At 39.2% G+C, this 20,781-nt stretch overlaps 2 protein-coding genes across 2 annotated transcripts; one reads left to right on the forward strand and one right to left on the reverse strand.

Annotated features, from left to right (window-relative positions):
• Positions 1 to 1,125: 1,125 nt before the first annotated feature.
• On the reverse strand, positions 1,126 to 6,057 carry LOC140930925 (fibroblast growth factor 1-like). The gene is made up of 3 exons (XM_073380646.1): positions 5,667 to 6,057; positions 2,321 to 2,424; positions 1,126 to 1,323 (listed from the first exon to the last, which is right to left on the reverse strand). Exons 1-3 carry the CDS (start codon positions 6,043 to 6,045, stop codon positions 1,126 to 1,128), a joined length of 681 nt encoding a protein of 226 aa, XP_073236747.1. The 5' UTR covers positions 6,046 to 6,057.
• A 7,197-nt stretch (positions 6,058 to 13,254) lies between these two features.
• LOC140939092 (fibroblast growth factor 1-like) lies at positions 13,255 to 19,535 on the forward strand. The gene is made up of 4 exons (XM_073388655.1): positions 13,255 to 13,430; positions 17,259 to 17,553; positions 18,269 to 18,372; positions 19,252 to 19,535. Exons 1-4 carry the CDS (start codon positions 13,419 to 13,421, stop codon positions 19,525 to 19,527), a joined length of 687 nt encoding a protein of 228 aa, XP_073244756.1. The 5' UTR covers positions 13,255 to 13,418; the 3' UTR covers positions 19,528 to 19,535.
• Positions 19,536 to 20,781: the final 1,246 nt, after the last annotated feature.

Below are 20,781 nucleotides of genomic sequence, written 5' to 3' on the forward strand. Positions count from 1 at the left end.
CCAGCCCCTCGTGGCTTCGCCGCTCGCTCGCACGTTCTCGCGAGGCTCGCTTCACTTGCCCATGTAGGAGAGCTTGCTCGCAGGCTATCCTTGTCCACGCGAGTCCTCTAAAGGTTTTAAAAACATCCAACTGTACTTTCGGTACTTATGGCTTCCGTTCAGACGTGAAAGATATTCTCCATTTACGAACTAATCCATTCTGGGGACTGTTTTAAGCTCTAGACGCTTAAATATATCGCTCAAGCGTAAATAAAGAGTTCACTGCTCTTATCAGTGATGTTAAGCAAGCTGTTTTATTTAAGATCACTCTTGGTTATATTAACCGCGAGTTTGCAATCTCCCTTAAAAACTAAACTTAACTGTGTAACCATATTACTCAATTAGAATTCTTTAAATAAAAAAATATAAATATGTACTTCAAGATATCAGCAATTTCACAAAATCACAATATTTTTTGCAGCGGTTATGTTCAACTCCATGATATGTTTGTTGTTCCTAACTACACCTTACCCCACCCTAGAAAAGTTATTCGAAGATTTTTCGAGGGTGGTGTTAGAGAGTTATCGTATTTATTCGAATAAACGCTGCGGCATATATTAAATTTTTTTGGCATTTTCAATGGGGAAACGCTTTAAGGGCTGTGTTTATTTTAGGATGGCCCTGATTTCCAAATCATATTTCGTAAATCACTGACACTTATTTGTAAATATTATCCTGAAAATAGAATGATGCTTAAAGTTCAACGCAATGCACTCTTTTTACGGGGAGATAGAATCGTAAGTGTCTGGACGGTGTAAATTAATGCTTAGTATCGATAGTTGCCGAAATTCTTCTGAGTGCTCTTGGTGCGGCGTTTATTTGTGGGCGGTGCTGTCTATTAGTAATTTTCCTTCCCCCGGCGGCGGCGTTTATTCGAGGGAGGTGTTTAATCGAATAAATACAGCAACTGCTTTTTCCTCAGCCCTTGTCGATTAGATCTCTTAGCCCCTGTGGGATGCGTTTGTTTTCCCATAAATAGTTTCTTTTGAAAAAAAAGTCATTTTCAGTTCCAGTCTGGTTTTTTCTGTTGCATTTCCTTCGTGGAGATTAAAAAGGGAAAGTTAAAAATCTTCATTCTTGAATCTGTCAAAGTTTGATGACAAGAAATTGAGTAGCAGTTTGTCCATGTAACGTTTTGGTGGCTCTTTTTATTTGGCCGTTTCTCTTGATACCCACCAACATATCATGAGGTTGTTTCCTAAAATATCTGTGGGATGCGTACGAATGGAACGCGTTTTGCTCATGGGTCTCCTTGAACAATGAATCCCTCTTGTTTTGATTACGCTGAAATAAAATTGAAAGATTGAAGTGACATTAAAAGGTGTCTATTTAAATAGGCCGGGTCACTTAACAAAAATAGGCCATGGGTGAAAACATTTTCACTAACTTAAAACTGAGGGGGTGGTCGATGTTCTTAAGTGTTTCTCATGAAGAGGGAAATAGGTTAACACTTGGGATGTCTCGAAAAGTTATTCATTTTTAACTAATGAAAAATATGCAAATATCTACGGCCAACAAGGCCAAAAAAAACTTTTAGCAAATGTCAGAGCTTATGGGAAAAGCTATTTGACTTAATTGGTACAAGATAATTAACTATATTGGCATGCCAAAACTGTGTGGCTATGTAATATCCCATATTTTAGCCTCTTCGTTCCTTGTGAACTTAAAAAATTACTTGTTACAGCTTTGTGTCAAACAACTCCTAAGCATTGCAGAAAACGCTACAAACAACAGAAACGAACTTTGAATATGTGTTAGGTTAGCAAGTTTTCAAAAGCCACAAATGTAATCCGTTTTAAGATTGTTTATTTATCAATGCCTTTTTTTTATTTGCAGTTTTGAACACTTGTTAATTGTTATGTTTTACTTGTTTTAATGACAGACACCACGGTTTGAATTTTCAGTGATAAATTTCGTGTCACGGTTCCTCTAAACCACATATAACAACCCTTCAATGATGCTACTTAAAAATTCTATGGTACCGCAAATGTATGTCAAGTGTTAATGATACTTCGAGGCTTTGAAAACATGTCTGCCCAACACTCCTTCTCCAACGACGTCGACGCCATATGTGGGTTGAGTTTGTTGTTGGTTCTCTCCCTTGCTCCGAGAGGCTTTTCTCCGGGTACTCCGGTTTCCCCTCTCCTCAAAAACCAACATTTCCAGATTCCAATTCGACCAGGAATCAGGTAGACGAAGAACCACTATGTGAATGTGCTACCCGCAAATCGTTATTTTATTTTATTTATTTATTTCTAACGATGATAATTTCTTCACTTACCAGTCCTCGAAGTGTCCCGTTTCTTCTCATCGTCAAATATCTTCCGGTTATTATGCTCTTTAATCTGACGAGACTGGTACCAAAAGACTGCATCTCAAATACTACTAAAATATGGCAAACAAAAAAAGAATTGATCCGCATTCCCAACTCCACCTACCACTTCACTCTAATTTTGGCAAGAATTTCACCGCCGTTAAACGAAAGAAGTACTTCAAAGCTATCATCAGAAACGAGAAGGGAATTGGAGCAGAAATACGTCCCGCAATTGGTTCTGGGATTGTTACTTGTGACGCGCCAGTTAGCAATTGGCCAAGTTTTCCTTTTCCCTAGTAACAGTCCCAGATGTCTTTCCGAACGTCAACTCGCCTCAGTTTCCTTTAAGAGGGAAGTCGCCAGGAGCCGATTACTTGGAGCCTCCATATGTGCTGTACCCTTGAGTCAACCCATTCCCGTAAAGATTTATTTTTAGAACAGGCTTTCCCGCGAAATTGATGTGTTCTCGAGGACGTCCGCATATTTCTGTAGTGAGAAAAAAATGGCGACGAAAGAGGGAAATAGGCCAACAAGTTTACTCCTTGTTCCATCACCGTAGCTCCTGCCTCCGTTCCTTCCCTTACAACCCAGGAAAGCTGGTTTCGAGTTAATATGAATAATATGTAATCTGGCTTAAAAAGTAATCGGCTCCTGAAGTCGCCTATTTCCTTCAGTAGCCTGTGTACAGACGTCCCCCCTCCCTCAGAAAAAATCGGGAGAGGAGACGTCTGTGATTCGCCGTCGTTAATCGTGTTCCGGTATACATTTGCATAAATTATTTTTTTGTTCTTTCGCTGACAGTTGAAAAGGCACATGTAGGTCGAAAAATAGCTCTGGCGCCTGTGCACAGGCTAGCAGAACATCTTTACGCAATGTCTACCCAAAAATCCAGATATAAGATCTCTGATTACAGTGAAGCCAGGTCAAGCGTACCTCCTAAGATCCTATTTATTATTCGAAAGTTGAACCGTTGGTAGTTGTAGATTTCAGATTCATCTCTGTGGGGATTCTTGCATGCGTAATGAGCCGTGAATTCACACGCGACTCAGTTACGAAATTTCTACTAGCTCAGTTTCCCTGAATTTGGCGTAAATGTCTTCTAAGACATTTAATCCATTCAAAGATTTTCAAGCTGACCAAATGCAGAGAAGTTCTCTCAAAATATTCACTGCTTATTCGGCATACGGGAATGCCGATTTAAATTTGACACCAGCTACGGGAACGACTAACGCATTCATTTTTTCAAATAATCAATTTTGTAATATAATCTGTTTAGGGTAAGCTTGACCTGCCTTGGCTGTTAACGTTGGATTTTGTATGTCTTCTCTTTTATTTACAATACCGACCGGTACAGACAGACGCACCCGCAACCGGTGCAGCAAACATCGGTGGTCTTAACTTCTCATGCCTTTTCGAGAAAGCCGAAATACAAATACCGGTAAACAAATATGAATGTCCACAAAGGCTGAGCCTGTCCTCGGGGAATTTATCCTAAGGTTCATTCACCAATCACAACACCGGAAATTATTTGCGTCATGGCAGTAACATTACAACCAATCAGAGGATGTCCCCAACATTCCGGGGAAACGGGAACACGATTATCGTCGGCGATTCACAGACGTCTCCTCTCCCGATTTTTCCCGAGGGAGGGGGACGTCTGTACACAGGCTATTTCTTCAGTTGTGTAGGAGCTGCTCGTAAGGTTTCTCCTGATTGGTCGCAGGAAACAATGACATATCATTCTTTCAATTGTTTTAGTATCGTTTGGGGTCAGGGTTAGGCACCATTGGTGACTTCTCTTCCGAGCAGCTGCTACAAGAAACCAGTTGCCTTTCGTAATCGGCTCGTTACCATTATTAACATTTGATGACACTTTTGGTAACCAAGCCTTTAGTCATGATAGAAGAAAATTGTTGGTAAGCACATACGACTATTATATTCCTCCATAAAAATAATCTGTAACTAGGAAGTTTGATGTCTTAGTCGTATAAAACGGCGTTGTAGTCGTGCAAACAACGGCAAAAATAGACAAAAAAGCGTGCTGCAAGTGCAAACTTGTTTTGTTGCTAATTAGATCTATTGATCTTGATGCCATTTTCATTGCCGTCCCCGTTTAGCATAACACGATTTATTTTTTTTTGTTTATAACTATTATTAACCAGAGCTTCACTTTTAGCCCTGGCTAAATCTATATATTACACTTAATTAAAGAGGGTGGCACGGAATTGTTGAGGTATTTTAAACTAACAAACTTGTGGCCCTCAATCTAAAATAATAATAAAAATAACATACTATGTAAGCAAAGTGTATATAGAAATATAAGAGCTAAATGATGATATTTTGTTTTGTTGCTTCCAGTTACAGACAAAGTTAGATTTTTGATTCAGTTCATTTTTCTTGGACTTAAATGATAAGCGTGATATCATCATCTTGGCTCGAGATGTTTTTTTATGTCCCCCCCCCCCAAAAAAAAAAGCCCCCAGGATATAAGCGCATCTGGATATAAGTTTCCCCCGATATAAGTCCTCCGGGGTTGAGCCCGTCCAAAATCCCTTTAGAAATGGTATAAGCCCATGACTTATGACCGGGATCTTACGGTACTAATGTACAGATTGTGTTAAGCAAACACAAGCCCCAGTGAGTACAAAGACTTTTCTTCACATATTTTCAGTAAAAATAGCACGAGGCTTCCACAGATGTCTACTTCATACATTCTACTCTGTGCTCCGTTTTCCAGCGTCCTTTCTTAACTAATTTGTTCCTCGAGATTATCTTCTAGATTGGTGATAGACAAAATCATCAAGGAGTATAAGGAACCGCGACGACTACAGCTAAGAGAATGTCAAAATGGAAAAAAAGAACGCTTTTATGAGCGAAACAACCGCTCTGCACGTAGTACATCACACTTTTGTTTGTACATTTCTTAACGTCCATTGCGCGACTACGACGAGAAACTTCCTAAGTGGAACTTAATGAGTAGTTTTATGAGGACGTCAACACATGCACCAAGACGAATTTTTTCGAATACAGACCTCAAGAATTCAACATCGCTAGTGAGGCTAAAGAAAGGCGATAAACTTTGAAGGAACGCAGAGTTTTGGTGCCGTTTTTACTTCTTTTTCTTTTTTTACTTCTCTTTGAGTTTCTACACAATACTTATTTCTGGCCAAAGTTAACGTAATTCAGAATGAGACATTTCTTAAAAGATACTGCGTGAGCTTCACTTTTGGCCTTGGCTAGGTATTACATAATACCACATAGTTCGATGACAAATTTGTTTACTCACGGTCATGCACAACATTGTAGCTCTTACCGTATTTACTATCCTGATCAAGTGTTCCTTTCACGACTCCATTTGGAAGAATTTGAAGATGATAACCACTACGGCAGAATATCTTACAGTGCGTTGAGGTGGTTGGAAGCTTCGTTATTTTGCGAACACGTTTCAAGAAATTTTCTCCTGAAGGTTGAGGCCATTTCTGCTTCTTGTAAAGGAACGTTTTGAATGATTTTTTAGGTTTGTGCCTGGTCGCCGAAGAGGGAACACTATCAGGCTTGCCTTCCTTATGCTGCTCTTTGGTATCATTGTCTGGTTTTGCGGATGTACACCTCTCTGTGCAGTAACAGATTTGAAGCATCAACAGCAGTAAGCCTCCGAAGTTCATGGCTAAAAGCTTCTGAGATAAGAACATTAGACGGCTTAGAACCTTAAATGCAAGATGTGTTAACGAAATTGTGGCGATTTAAAGATTCAGTCCATTAACTCGGTTAACGCACGTCTTAAAGTAAATGCTAGTCCACATCATTAGGGGTAAAATGGCAAACGGGTTTTTATAGCTGCCCCCTTGACCCATATCTTCAATTTTTTGGAAGCAATTCAGTTCATTTGTTTTCACTAAGATCACCCCAGTGACTGGAAGTGCACCAGAGTTAAACTCCATTCTTCAAAGCCGACTCGAAGAATAGACTCAGCTAGAGATTACAAGCCCATTTTCGTTCTTTAAAAGACTGCAAAATATCTTTGAAGAAGCAATCTTCACTCAGACATGCAAGTATTTCGACAACAAGTATTTCGACATGCAAGTATTTCGGGTTTTTACACCGCTGTTTTCTACGTTGACTGATTTTATCAGTGTGACCGAGAATGTGGTATCTCCCCTAATAAGGCTGATCATACGATCCTATTAGCGAAATTCACAACTGTATTGGTTTAGGAGAATCAGTGTAACCTTTTTAGAACGACTGTGTCTGATAGAACACAGGCTACAGTTACGTAATAAGCAATGTGAACTCTTAAACAGGCTATATTCATTGCGGGGTTTCCCCGGGCTTCAGTGATAGGACCCATTTTTTTCTTTTCATATATCAATAACTTGCCTAACTGTATCTTTTTTTCAGATGTGCGAATGTGCCCAGATGATACTTAAGTCAGTTACGCCTCTAAAGACCTTGAAGAGTATTTAATCCCTTACGTATTCATGACCTAGACCATGTAAAACAATGACATGATTCAAATCATTTGAAGCTTTAATGTCGTCAAGACTAAAACGTCTGTTTTTTGGGCCACGACATCAAATCCCTTTGTTGCCTAGTCATGGATCAGGATAATTATATTGCCTTGAAGGGTATTCATCAGATAGAGGAATCTCAACGTGCAAGTGGATGAGACACTTTCTTGGTTCCTCACTAGTTTTGAGGTCTAAGGCGAGCAAAACTGAGTTCTTGCAGTATGTTTCAAACGACCCTTATAACAATTTGCAAACAATTGATTTTTTTTGGAGGGGGTATTTGTTCTTGTCTTTGCAAAAAACTTTAAATAAGTTATAAAATATCTGCACCTATAAAAGCTGGTTGGCATGTCAAATAGATTTGCTCAGATTTCCCGTGACCTCCACTTGATAAGCCTCACCGATAGACGAGCTAAAGATTTGAAACTCTTACACGGCTCAAAACAACAGTGAACAAACGAGTACTTGCATATCTGTTTGTGAAAGAGACATAATAAAAACCAAAAAAAAAAAATCCTGACACTATTTCAGACCAAAATATGTCATTATTCACACCCATTTTCAGACCTGACCTCTAAGAAATTATGTCACCATTACTCAGATTAAAGCATTAACGAAATAGATTTGTTCCTTTCTTATTCATTTGGAATTGAAATAATAAATGCGTGCACACATTTCCGTAGTTTCCCCGGAAATCCATACCCGATTCCAGACCAAAATGGTCAAAAACCATACCCTTTGGAGCCGCACACATACCTATATGGCTTATGTTAGCAAGTAACCTCCCCCCCCCACCCCCCGCCAGGGCAGGACACTACTTGAAATCGTTTTCATGCCTTCATCAATTAAGGGGTACCAGAAACCCTTAGAGGTGTCTTACGTGTAAGTAATGTAGCACGTTCCGGTTAAACTGCAGATACGTAGAACCCTTTAACTTCAAATTAAAGCTAATTGAACTGGCTATGTAAATAAATCAACAATTTTAAAAAAACTTGCACTGTCGATTTTTCAATGATTGTTTTTTTTTAAATAGTGCCCGTCCAAACTAATCAGTATAAATTTGAAAACGTATGAAAGATTTTTCTCTGGTTGGGTAGAAACAAATAAAATGTTTTCTGTCCACTGTGCAACGCAAATCACCTTCTTTAAATGTCCAATTCAAAACGCCTTTCAAAAAAGTTCTTTCATGAAAATGTTTTCCAGCCTCAATGAAACGCAAAGTTGCGGGGGTGGGTGGGGGGGGGGGGGGGGGGAAGGATTCAAATCTATCACTTTGAAAAAAGTTTTTGAAAAGTTTCGTTTTGGATGGTTTACATATTCTTGTTCTATGTCGTGTGAATAGAGTTGCGTCTTTAGATTTATCTGATGTATTGTAGACGAGTCAAAATATTGAAAAAAAGATAGAACTTTATGTCAGCGAAATGACATGAGTTGTAGTATGTGGTTACAGTAATTTTCTTTTAAAAACAATGTTTTCCCTTAGCATAAAACCACTCCTTTCCTGTTAGATGTCCAACTCGAGAATGCAACGTTACCATTAGCAACATTTGATGGTCTCGAAGGAGTTTAACAAACTTAGCTAGAAACTACTCTAAATTTGCTGGAGATAAAATTGATACTGATAAACTCGATGTTTTTAGCACAACCCCTTCAAGATAAAATCAGAGATACATTATATCTCTTACCTCAGATTCAAATCGGACTGTTGGTGATTAGATTTAGCTCAGTAAGTACCAGACAGTGAAAACAGATCACTTGTCTTATATGGTACGATTTTTAAATAATTCTGCCGTCTTATAGCAATTTCGCACATTATAAATTCAATTAAAGCAGCGATGACAAGACTATAATTAGCACTTAAGAAAACACGGACACTCCAGGGCATTAGCACTCTATTGTAGAATCAACGAGAAACTGCAAAGAAAGCTCAGACTCTAAAACAGAGAGTTTAACTGAGTTCGTCATTAATTATTGTTTATCTCTGTTCGAATGGATGTTCTGCGGTTTGCTCGATTCATATGCAAAGGATTGCTCTGCCTTCTTGAAATTCTTTGGTGTTAGTTGCCATTGTGTTGTTCTGCTTAGGATGTGAAACAAAAAGGCAAAGTTTACGGCCTTTCAATAGCAAACAAAGCACCACCTATCCTTTATTAACACTCTATTTCGGTCATTCAAAGAAACCAGATGAATGGAGGTTAAATCGCTTCCGGATACATCCAGTTCCTTCAAGCTTTTATTAAACTAAAGCTTTAAAATCCTTGAAGGAAATTGCTATCGTGTACGAGATTTTTTATCTCCCTTAAGGTTATCCGTAGGAATTTACCTTGAATTTAGTGTTTGTTTGTTGTTTCGTCGTGGCTCATTGGTACTTTAAACCGAAAGAAAAATCCGTTTTGTCAAGTGGTTGCATGACTGATCGGTTTATGTCTTTATTATCGCTGACTTGAGTAAGTGTTAACTGAAGTAATTTACGCTGCATAAATAACTAGCGGTATTATTTTAGCACGTGTTTCAGCCGAACATTTCTGTTTCTACTGAGATTCTTTAGTCTCCCATGACATCGGCTTCTTCTTTGAGGTTTTGTACTAGGTGGAAAATGCTATTGTTGAATAAAATTCCTGCAAATCATGACGCTGATGTTGTTTCTATGAATACATTGAATAAAGCTTTTTGAAGGCGGAGTAAAATAACAAAAGATGGCGAAATCGTTGTCCTTCCTTCTTCCCGCCCTAAATTTTTTCATAAAGAGTAATGTTGGTATGTAAACAGCAAATTGAATTTATGTGGCTAGTTTATAACTCATATTTTATAGCTAAACGGATATCGCTGTTAATTATTCCGTATTTGCCTTCCGGAACGTATTAAGAACAAGTCAAAAGTTTAACAATTCGTTATGACGCAAGTTATAACATGATTTAAATTTTAATCATTTTGTTAACAACAACGACTGACTATAGCTATGTAGACTCACTGATCAACTTAACAGGCTTTTTGTAAATCAGTTTCTTTATCGCATTAAACCGTTAATAAACCTGACCTCCCGAAAACGGAACCCACCCTTTCATTTGTGCCATAGTATATCTTTCTTCAGTTTTTTGCCATTATTTTGATAGTGCTGTATCGAGCTTATTGTGAGACAAGCTTACCCGTTCGGTATATCAATTGTCTCAATTCAGTCAGTGATTTCTCCACATATATGAATAGAATCCTACCAACTGATTTCGGAAATACAGTGGAACCCCGCTATCACGAAGACCCCGTTATAACGAAAAACATCTGATTAAAGCCCCGCAGAATTACAGTAAAGTATGTGGAAACGAACCCCGCTATAACGAAATGACCGTTATAACGAATATGTTTTGACGGTCCAAACGCACAATTTACCCCGCTGTAACAAATATTTTGTCCGGTCGCTCGCGGCAGTCAGTAAAAACGACAGAATTGAGTAGAATCGAAATCACAGCTTGCTTTAATTGAAAGTGTTTTTGAATTTGATGTCTTGATTGTCAGCGCATTACACTGACAGTTAACAGTAAAGGAATAAAAGTAATGTTTTCTACGTTCAGTATTGAATTTTTGGTAATTATTATTTATTAATTCACCCCGCTATAATGATGCTATAATGCTGTTAACCAGATACTTCGTTATAACGGGGTCTTCGCCATAACGGAGACCCTGCCGGTATAACGAGCAATTTTTCCGGTACCGTGGCACTTCGTTATAGCGGAGTTTCACTGTACTAAACTATATGTTCAGCCACCATATACTCTCTATGCCCTGTTCTCTTTGCTTACTGGTTCGTCAGCACTTTCAATTCGAACTTCAGTGTAAACGATATCTATAACCCACGGGTAAAACTATTAGATCGCGTTTTCATGGATGCTCCTCTATGATCATTGCAGCTGGTGTAAAAAAGTTCTGGAGTACTCATGCAAATCAACTTGCTGATATTTTACAATGGACTTGTTTTAGCATTTATTGAGTATCTCACTCTCTCTTGCTCCAGTATGATAAAACTTTTGGGAGAACTAAATATAAAAACAGAGGTCTGGTCATAAAACATTTTCTTCATAAGCCGGGTAAATTATAAATCTTGACTGGGGGTCTTTCGCAGAGTACCTTCATCTTTCATTGTTCAAGCGGACTCCTTGTGCGGAGGCAGAATCGAGGTAGCAGGACCAGTTTTCTTCCAGTTTTGTCAGTTTTATTACTGCTCCACATCTTTGAGGTCTGGCCTCCGCACTCATTGGTTAATAGTCGTGGTTTTGCTGTTGAGTACAGTGGAATCTCTCTACCACGGCCACCTTGGGGACAGAAGAAAGAGGCCGTTGTGGAGAGGTGACCGCTCTAGGGGGGTAGGGGTGTCATATGACAAATTCTTTTTAGGGAGTACAACATGTTTATCGTGCTACGTTCTTGCTTACTGTATCCCATAGTGTTAAACCAATCATAAATAATATACAGAGAGATAAAATACACAAATCAAAATGTTAACGTGACAGAACGAACAAGTATCGTGGTCAATTTATGCTTACTGCAGCAGTATAAATGGAACACAATCAAGATACAATTAATCATAACCGCGCCTTACGGATCAAATTTCGTGACCATTCCTGACTTTTTCAAGAGTCGAAAATAAAAAAAGCCGTTGTCGAGAGGTTATTTTCGCAGTTGGGACACGGTTTAGTGACCGTAGCCGTTGTAGAGAGGTTAAAAAAGAGTCAATGTATGGACTGTCCGCCGGGACAAAAACAGTGGCCGTAGTCAGTAAAGGTGGCCGTTGGTGGGGGTTCGACTATATTTAAGGCGGGTATCCCAGCTTGAAGTAAACTTCTATTGATGTAGAATAGGTCTACCGTCAACTTTCCAAGACTTCACTTATGTAATTGATAAAAAAAGATGGTAACTATAAGTTCGACAGTGAATAAAGAAAATGAAGTGGTCAGCGTGTCAAGTGCGCGATGCGAAAAAACACTTGAGGGCAAGGCAGGATTTGGGGCAAGTAAAAAGCTTCCATTAAAGTCGGTCCAGAAAAATGTGTAGCGAACTTACTCATCGCTCACTTTTAACTTCATACTGTTTGTAACGGAACCTCAATCCATTACCGAGCAGGGCATGAGGACATGGATTAAGAGTTCTAGCAGGTGATCCTGAATTCACTCTAAACTGAATTCAGTATGGTCCACTTGGGATCAGAATCTTTAGCTAATTATATTAAAATGTGAGACGCCTTCCAATCTAGGGACAGTGGAAATTTTCTGGAATAGTTTTATTTACAAATTTGATTTTCTAAGGTCGGCGTTGCGGATTTGTAGGGAGGCAGCAGGTCATCGCACTTACAATAACCCCCCTCCTAGTTCCAGCCAGGTTTGGGAGCCGGTAGATTAACTCCGGTACAAAGAATCTTTTGTATTTCGAATTTTGTAAGAATTATTTAATATTATCAATGTTGACCGACGGCCACTGGGTACTCACGCAATTTCATATACATCAACTTGTTAGAATGTCCTGTCGACTCGGCCCGGTTACTATTCAATAATAATTAGCAAAGTTCGAGAATTTTTTTCTCTCAGTGATCAAAAAGAGATCAATTCATAAAAATTACTTTTTAAGCACAGTGAAAAAAGTTTATCATCTAATAGATCACAACTATATATGAGAATTTTCCAAGAGAATAAAACGCAAAAAAAGATAACATAATTAAATAAATAATGTATTTTTTTCTCTTTGAAGGAAAAGAGGAAATGTCCTTACGGAGTAACAAGACTGACCCAACGAGCGTATTATATTTCTGCACGACACGACCAGCGTAGTAATCATTTTTTAAAAGGACTTCCGTATTGCTTCAATACGTTAGTCCACATTAAGTGCAGTTGGCACAGCTCTCTCTGTAAATATTTGGAGCTTATTGGTTCAGAGGTACAGAAAAGTGAAAGTTGAAAATTGAATGAGTTTTTCTCGCGTTTGATTTTGAAACCTCTTTGCTCTATTCAGTCACAGATGGGCAATATTTTTAAACGCGCATCCTGCTTATACAACAATAAAACGGAAGGAACCTTAAAAGTCATTAAATAGGAAAGTAGAATTCCACAATGATGAGTTCGTCTCCGGAGTTGCGGTTGTGCCTGAATCAGCAGGAAAACCGTCTCCTGCATGTAATCTCAGTGACCCGAGCAAAGCAAAAGATTTCTTTATTTTTCTTACTGTACAGACCACCATGATTATAAAGGTACTTTGCATAATTTATTGCGCCGCTCAATTTGCTTCAAGCTGAGTCAAACTGCGAGATTAACAGCAGTATTTTCTGTTCGGTTTGATCACCTACTGTAGCTCGTATCCGTGTCTTTCTAAGCTTGTTTCCATTTTCACGTCGACTTTTTCCGGTCGAGGCCAGTGGCTCACCAAGACGTCTTACCATCTCAGACAGGTCTGATAAAATTGCTTGACTAACAGTTTTTTGTGATTGATCAATTTTGTCTCAAATAGACATTAAATAGTTCAGCGTCTTTTAAGACGTATCTTTCATAAAAACGCGCGTTGGCGTCGGGGAATTCGAAATGTTTTCAGAGGTAAGTATTTATTGAAGTTTCCATTTAAGCCAGTGTGGGGTAAAAATGTCTTAATGGGAAAACTACGTAGTTTCACTGCATTCAAATTCACGGAATTAAGACAGAAATGCGTGGGAAGTATCTTGGAGTTAAACATTTTGGAACGGCTCATTAATGAGAGGGGATGTCTAAAGGACGAAATAACTATTGTTAGACTTCCAAAAAAAGCTCTTTCTGCCAACGAGAAACGGTCTTTATGAATAGGAAAACGCTGAGGGTTTCTAATGATCAAAGCATTAAGAGAGAGAATCCAAAGTTCAGAGTTTTGTTGTTCTGCTACATGAATAGATAAGCCCTTTTGCTGGGGTCGTCACAATTTGCCGGCCCTGTTTCCCGAGCCCAGGAGAAACCATATGCCTTAAAAAAATGGCAGCATGAAAATAAACACAGGTTTGACCAACCAATGCATAAACATCACTCAGTTAGAAGTATCCTCAGTACCTTATCATATTTTGCATTTCTTTCTTTCGCTATCAATTGAAGCGACTTTTTAACGATTGGCTTTGCTTTTCAAATTGTTCTCATGTTTATGCTTGTGCATCTAGCTCATTAACTAATTATGATATTGCAGATTTAGAGAGAATGAATTGCGTGTTCTTATCCTACAGAAATGTTTGTTTGACAAATATGATCTTTATAAATGCTAAGAAAAAACTGCATCTACTATGAGTTGCCCATTGACTGTAATTAAATAGAAACCTTGATTTTTGAGGCAAAAAAAATGTGGGAACATTGTGGCTGGCTTAGTTGTTAACTTATTTTGGATGTAATCATCCTGCTTTCGTTTTTAACAGCGCACCCAGTTTGAAGAAAAAAACAGTCTAGATTAAGCCAAAACCTGCCGGTTTTCTGAAACGGAAATAACATATAGGATCAGTTTTAAGCCGTAAAAAGACGTTTGGTTTCACTTCAGTGTTCCTTACCCGTTTTTCGCTTAACTAATACATGTGAAAACATTGATTACAATAAACCGAGTGGATTTCATGACATTATTACAAAGCCTTTTTAAATAGCCTCAAATAGCTTTCTTTGTATTGAAATTTAAGCAAATCATCCGTCATATCCAAGTTAGGACCCCTGCCTTAATTTCCATGCAGTGTGTAATTGATTAGTCTCAATAACAATAAATGTAGAACCCTGAGAATTCAAAATGCACTAAACAAACAAACATATGGTGTTGGAAACATTACATTTCCGATAAAGACCTTAGTCACTCTAACCTGTCTTTAAAGCTATCTGTTTGCATTTCAACTTTTTGAAGACATTAAGACATTCGTTTTAGTTAAATCAACCCTGTCACGCCCTTTGGGCCCTTTTCTTCAAAGTCCCGGTAACTTTCCGGGCCCGAAAGCAAGTAATATACTGTAATCACTATCAAAAGAATAAAAGCGAGGATGCAAGCTAAAAAAAAAAAATTGTTAATTGTAAAGTTATCATGTTATCTCCAAAAACTATATGAAACATCATTTTCTTTGCTACATGGTGTAGGGGTCATAAGGTGTCTGACCTTCTTTTCAGGCAAGTTTTACACTAGAGGGATTTTCCAGATTTGTGATGAATCCGAAACGTTGTGATACCAGATTTCTTTTAATTGTCGTTCAAGAAATGCAGATGTGTGAATCCGAAATCAGTAAAAACGTTACAGCGGTTTGATTGCGTCCCTGGAGATGTTGAATGAAGTTAATACCTTGAATCCGATTACTGTTCAATCGGCAACGTTTTGCAGTGTAAACAATTCTTCCAACGAATCGGCCGGATGCTTTTTCGCCTGCGATCATCAGGGACGGCGGAGCCGGGGGGGTGTAAAAGCCCCTCCACCCGAAAAATGTTTTTGTTTAAGTAGGTACGTGCTGTAAGCACTAGAAGTGCCTGTCATTTCACACCTTATCCGGCTAGGTTGAGATTTTTTAGAGAAATATCTCATTGAGAATGTTGAAAATACCATTTCCGAGCCTCTAGATTTCAAAATTTTCAGGGAGAGGATTCCCCCCAACCCCCCACCCCAACAAACATGTGTCTCCGGCGCGAGTTTTTAAGCGCAGTTTCCCCCTAGTTGAAATTGCGCTCCGCCGTCCCTGAGGATACCAGTTTTTGGTAAAACAGAAATGGTGAACGTAATCGGCGACAAACTGCCAAACTGCACGATAACCGTTTTCGCGCATGAATGTCGGCAGATTTATCGATGTGTGTAATTCGTTGGGAATCCGAATACGGTTAATAGTACAAACGCCAACGCCTGCGAATCTAAAACCCTTAATGTTGTAAATCCGAAAACATTAAAAACTCCGGATAAATCTCGCCTAAGGGATTCCATCTCGCAAGGACCATTTTTCAAATTGGAATGCTTTGAAATTAAAGGCGTGTTTTTTACGTTACGTTTGGGCCATTAAACTTTATATACAACAGAATATTTTATGTCAAGCAGTTTTGTCAACATTGGAACACAATAGAAAGCATGAGGACGAGAACTACTACGAGTATGAGATTTAACTTAGAGATTTTTCGCGTATTCTCGATAAAATCAGATTCAACCCTGAACTTTATTGTTTTACTTTTTACTTGAAAATTTAATGCAGCTATTTTCTATTGGAGAGGGTTTAAAAGACTGATTGCCTTGACAAATGTTTTATTTAAGGTGTTAAGGCAAGGGTCAAACGTCGAACGTTACTTGTAACGAACTTAATGCTAATGAGAAAAATTTATTGTTTTCGCTTATTATCACTAAGTTCGTCCATGTGAAGCTCAACGGTTGACCCTAGCCTGAACCAAACGTCTACTTACATACGTTGCAGATGAGCTGAAATATCTGGCGTTGTTTATACCTAAGGACCAAACAAAAGAAAAAGAGAATTTAACTGAGTTTAATAGTGCCCGCAAACGTTTTCTCGCAAATTTCTTGCGCTCCCTCCAGAGTTGACTTGGACGTCGGATTTGCAACGATTTGCTTGGCTTTATATTTGCCTCCGCAAGATCTGATTGGTTGTTTAAATCATGTACATTTAAATCATCTAGTCAATGATATTTTTGGATCGTCCAATGATAGGTCTTGCTAAAGCGAAATGGGTTCTGAACGCGCGCGCTGCGCAAGCGGCGCCCCATAGCTAAGACATTTGGTTATTTATTCACCCGAGAAATTTTAGTTGCGTGACCATACCGTCCACCCGTCCTCCCACACCACAGGGCAACCAATGTGAAACCTACAATCGGCGACAAAATTGTTGAGACACTTTCCTAAAAAGAGGTGTTTTGAGCGACCCTGAGAAAGGGTCCCCCCACCCCTCCCCCCTTGACATTGTTGGGTCGTCTCCGAGTGCCCACAAACCTTGAGGCCAGCGGTACAACACTGAATAGGGGGAGTGGGGAGGGGGGACCATTGAAAGGTATTTCACACCTTTTTAAAAAAGAACAAATAAAACCTTGCTCATAAGATGTCTTTTTTCCGGAGGTGTCTCAACTAATTTTGTCGCCGATTGTAGTGTGGGAGCTTGCAACATGAAATTGCACATCCATGTTGTGGTCAATTGGCAGCTGTCAAAACAGGGTATGCGCTGACCAACATCACATGACCGTATCGCGGGCTCAGGGGTCGACTCATCGGGGTTGCGAGTTTTTTGAAGTTATCCGCTTACATGTTGCTGGTTTTCAACTGATCGCAGGCTCAACTCCAGGTGGATTTCTTTGCAATGGTTGCAAGTGTATCGTTTGAAGTAAATTACAAATTTATTAACGAGTGCTTCGCCTTTTGCCTTGGCTAAATCTATATCTTAGACTTGAATTTTTTTTTCACAGCGTGGTCATACTATCCTCTTCCTCGGAGTGGCCGTGGTTATTGCTCTACTCCCGTATGTGGTCACTAGGTCCATCAAACCTCAAGTTTGTCCTCACATAAAAAACTATCACCATATGAACAGTTCAGAGCCCTTGCCAATACGAATCAACTACCAGATCTTCAAAGTGACCTCCAATTTTCCTTCAAACGTGCAAATTGTGCAGCTTTTTTGCAAGACAGGATATTTTCTAGGGTTAAATAATATCGCCAAGAAGAATCGAATTGTCGGAATTTTGAACCAATCAAGTGAAAACAGTAAGTTTTTCCTGATTATTTGTCGTTCTTTTAATTTCCACATTTAAATAAAGGTCTCCTTTATATAATACAAGACGAAATTCACAGGATAAATACATTCTTTAACATCATCTCACAGGTGAAGGGGCGAGGTTCTCAGTGATTCTCTGAAGCACAAAATGCTGTAAAAGAGGACATACTATAATCAGGAACCCATAATCTGGAGCGAGCAACTTCCGTGTACTCGTGTCACGGCGTTTTCACGCACCAGGATATTTTTAGAACGGTTTTGGCGCGAATTTAGAATATCTTTAAAGTCCCACAAACCAGTCAGCAAGACCTACAGACCTAAAAATAATAATTTTTGCTTTTTAATGACGTTACGTTTTTCTTTTTGATATCTTATACTTCGAATGAGTTCATAGACGTGGCGGAGATTCCATTTTTGCGGAAAAAATTGCCCTAAAATGTGTCTATAAATACACTGGTTCGTAAAAACGCCGTGACATAGGCCTAGTTTGAGAGTTGCTCGCTCCGGGTTATGGGCTCCTTGATGTTAGTCGAGACTCTAAGAATAACCAGCTTTAAGAGACTGTCATGCATAACTGTGTCTTGTGTTTGTTATTGAGTTAAAGAACCATTGACTTTTTTATGATGAATACTTGTCTCTAACAAAAGTTACTTTTTCTTTGAGAACACACGCTGGTTAACCGGATTTCGTTTCCTTCCAATACAGCATTGTTCGAGTCCCAGTCCTTTGGAACAAGCATACTAAGACTGCGTAATCTTGTCACTGGGAGGTTTCTGGCCATTAATTCAAATGGGAAGGTCGTTACTCAGGTAATATGTTTCGCCATCCAGGCTAAAGTTATGGCTCTGGAGCAAATCTTGAAAAATACGTAAATTATCAATCATTTATCATTTTCTACCGTTTTCAATGATTACCGCAGCAGGATTAGCTCAGTCGGTAGAGCGCTTGATTGCAGAGCGAGAGGTCGCGGGTTCGATTCCCGGGGCCGTACCAATACTTAGGGTCTGAGAAATGGAGGTACTGCCTTTGCACTGCAAGCGGCTGGACCTTCGCGTGGCTCGGATGACCATATAAAGTAACAGTGCCTTCTACAGCAGGAGGCCTAGAAATAGTGTCCGAATTAGTACTTTCGTGTTAAATACATTGGCGCTAAAATAAAGTGCATTTTTGTCATTGAATAGAAAGTGTTTCGTATTTACCCAGAGACAAAGAAATGACGAAAGATATCTTAGGACTCACTGGATGAACTGAAAAAATTTGGGTCACGGTTTTTCATGCTGCAGACCCTACAATAGTCAATTTCGTTGAAATGCCAGAAGAAAGTTGAGGATTTTTCAAGTCACAAATTCTTCACCGACTTCTCTGACTTTCGTCTTTCTCTCCTTCGCTGCAGGACCCTATGGGCTCTTGCCTTCCCCAGTGTCCACGCTCCTCCCTTTTTTCCATTTAGAAATAAGCGAATCAACTTTGGGTGGGGCATAGTGTGACAATTGTTTCAACAAATGTGATGACTTTTGAGGCAAATTCAGCCATTTCTAGGCACGGTTCAGTTCGTATGCACTAGCAGGGTTAGATTAAACGCCAAACTAGCGTTTTTGCATTTCTATTGTGGAAAATACGTTTTTTTATCAAACGGGGTGCACAAGACAGATGAGATTGTTTTTTAAAACTTCTTTTCTTTTCTCTAGGCTAAAGTCACCGATGAAAGCTTTTTTAAGACGATGTACGAGGAAAACTATTTTCACACCTTCGCTTCTCATAAATATTTTAAACATAGACGGCATGATCTCTTCCTGGGAATCAAGCAGAATGGCCGCAGCAAATCTCCAAAGCTAACTTCCCCGGGACAAATTTCAGTTCAGTTTGTCTTGTTGCCTAACAATAACACAGAGGAGAAGGCTCGTATAACGTCGCGCGCAAAACAGAATCGTGTTAGACAAGACAAGCGAGATAAAGGATGGTAAACTCCGACGAATTCGAGGGCGAAACAAAAGGAAAACTTATTATTGTCAGGACCATTGTGAAAAATTATCATACAGTTTTTTGTAGCTCTGGTTAAACGGGCAACAAAAATGTGAAACTTCTGAAACTTGTTTCGAAACATTGCTGCAAAACAAGTTGGATAGCGATGTTGCGCGTTTTACCATCCTCGTTCAAACCTGTCTTGCAACAAATCAGGTAATTGCAAATTGAGTGAGTACTGACTTCTGATTGGATAAAATTACGCGAGAGTCTCGCCATAAGCGGGAGACATCTTTTCGCAACCTGGAAAAACCTAATGTGTTGAAAGGACAGGGTGCAAGATTTTATTTGTGGGTGGTAAAACCCGCAACATTGCTATTTATCTCGTTTAGCAGCAATATTGCGAAAGTTGCACGTTTTCGTGGCTCGTTTCACCGTAGCTTTAGCAAAAAAGGTATACTTTTTCTTCAGTGGCGGGTCCAGACCTTCAGATATGGACGGGGGGGGGGGAGGAGGCCTGGTCATCCAGACCCTGAGATAAGCGGGGGGAGCGGTCTCAAATTTTTTTTTCGGCCCTTCGGGCCTCGGTTTGGTCTAAAAATAAGGGGTGAGCCCTCCCCTGGATCCGCCACAATTTAAAGCCAGTCGTACCTTTTTTGAAGTGTGATTTTCGCTTTCTACTTAGTTATTTCCAAGCGCACGAGCACTGGTTACCTGCATGATGTTGTTACTTGTAGATCCCGTAGATGGCTAGTAGTGGTGGCTATATACCGAGGCCGCAAAGCGGCGCGGTAAATATCTTACCACTAACCACCGACACTGAGGTGATTAATTGTTTTAGTATATACTAAAACAGTGAGATAATTGAGCACAAAAATGATGATTTTTTAAACTCATTTACTGTTGCCAAAGATTACAATTTTTGTGCGCAATGACCGAACGGCCGCCGTCGTCGCTTTTTCTTGCTGACAAATAAAACATTGAAGGCATTTTTTTAGCTCTTGCCGGTAAATTTCTTCAAAAGGAGTTGTGAATTCTTTTTGTATTCAAAATCATTCTATAAAAAAGATTATTAAATTTAGTTTTAAGCTTATTTATAAACAAGTCAACTAAATAAAGTAACGCAAGACTTAAGCTTAATTTGCATTTGCAAACAAAAAACTTTTTCACCAGTTTTATCGATAAATTCAATTGAAAAAGACAAAGCTTTACCTGTTGAAACTTCCAAACCGAACCTCTTCACCTTCTTCGTGTAT

Source organism: Porites lutea, chromosome 1 (genome assembly GCF_958299795.1).
Source record: "Porites lutea chromosome 1, jaPorLute2.1, whole genome shotgun sequence".
Classification (NCBI taxonomy): Eukaryota; Metazoa; Cnidaria; class Anthozoa; order Scleractinia; family Poritidae; genus Porites; species Porites lutea.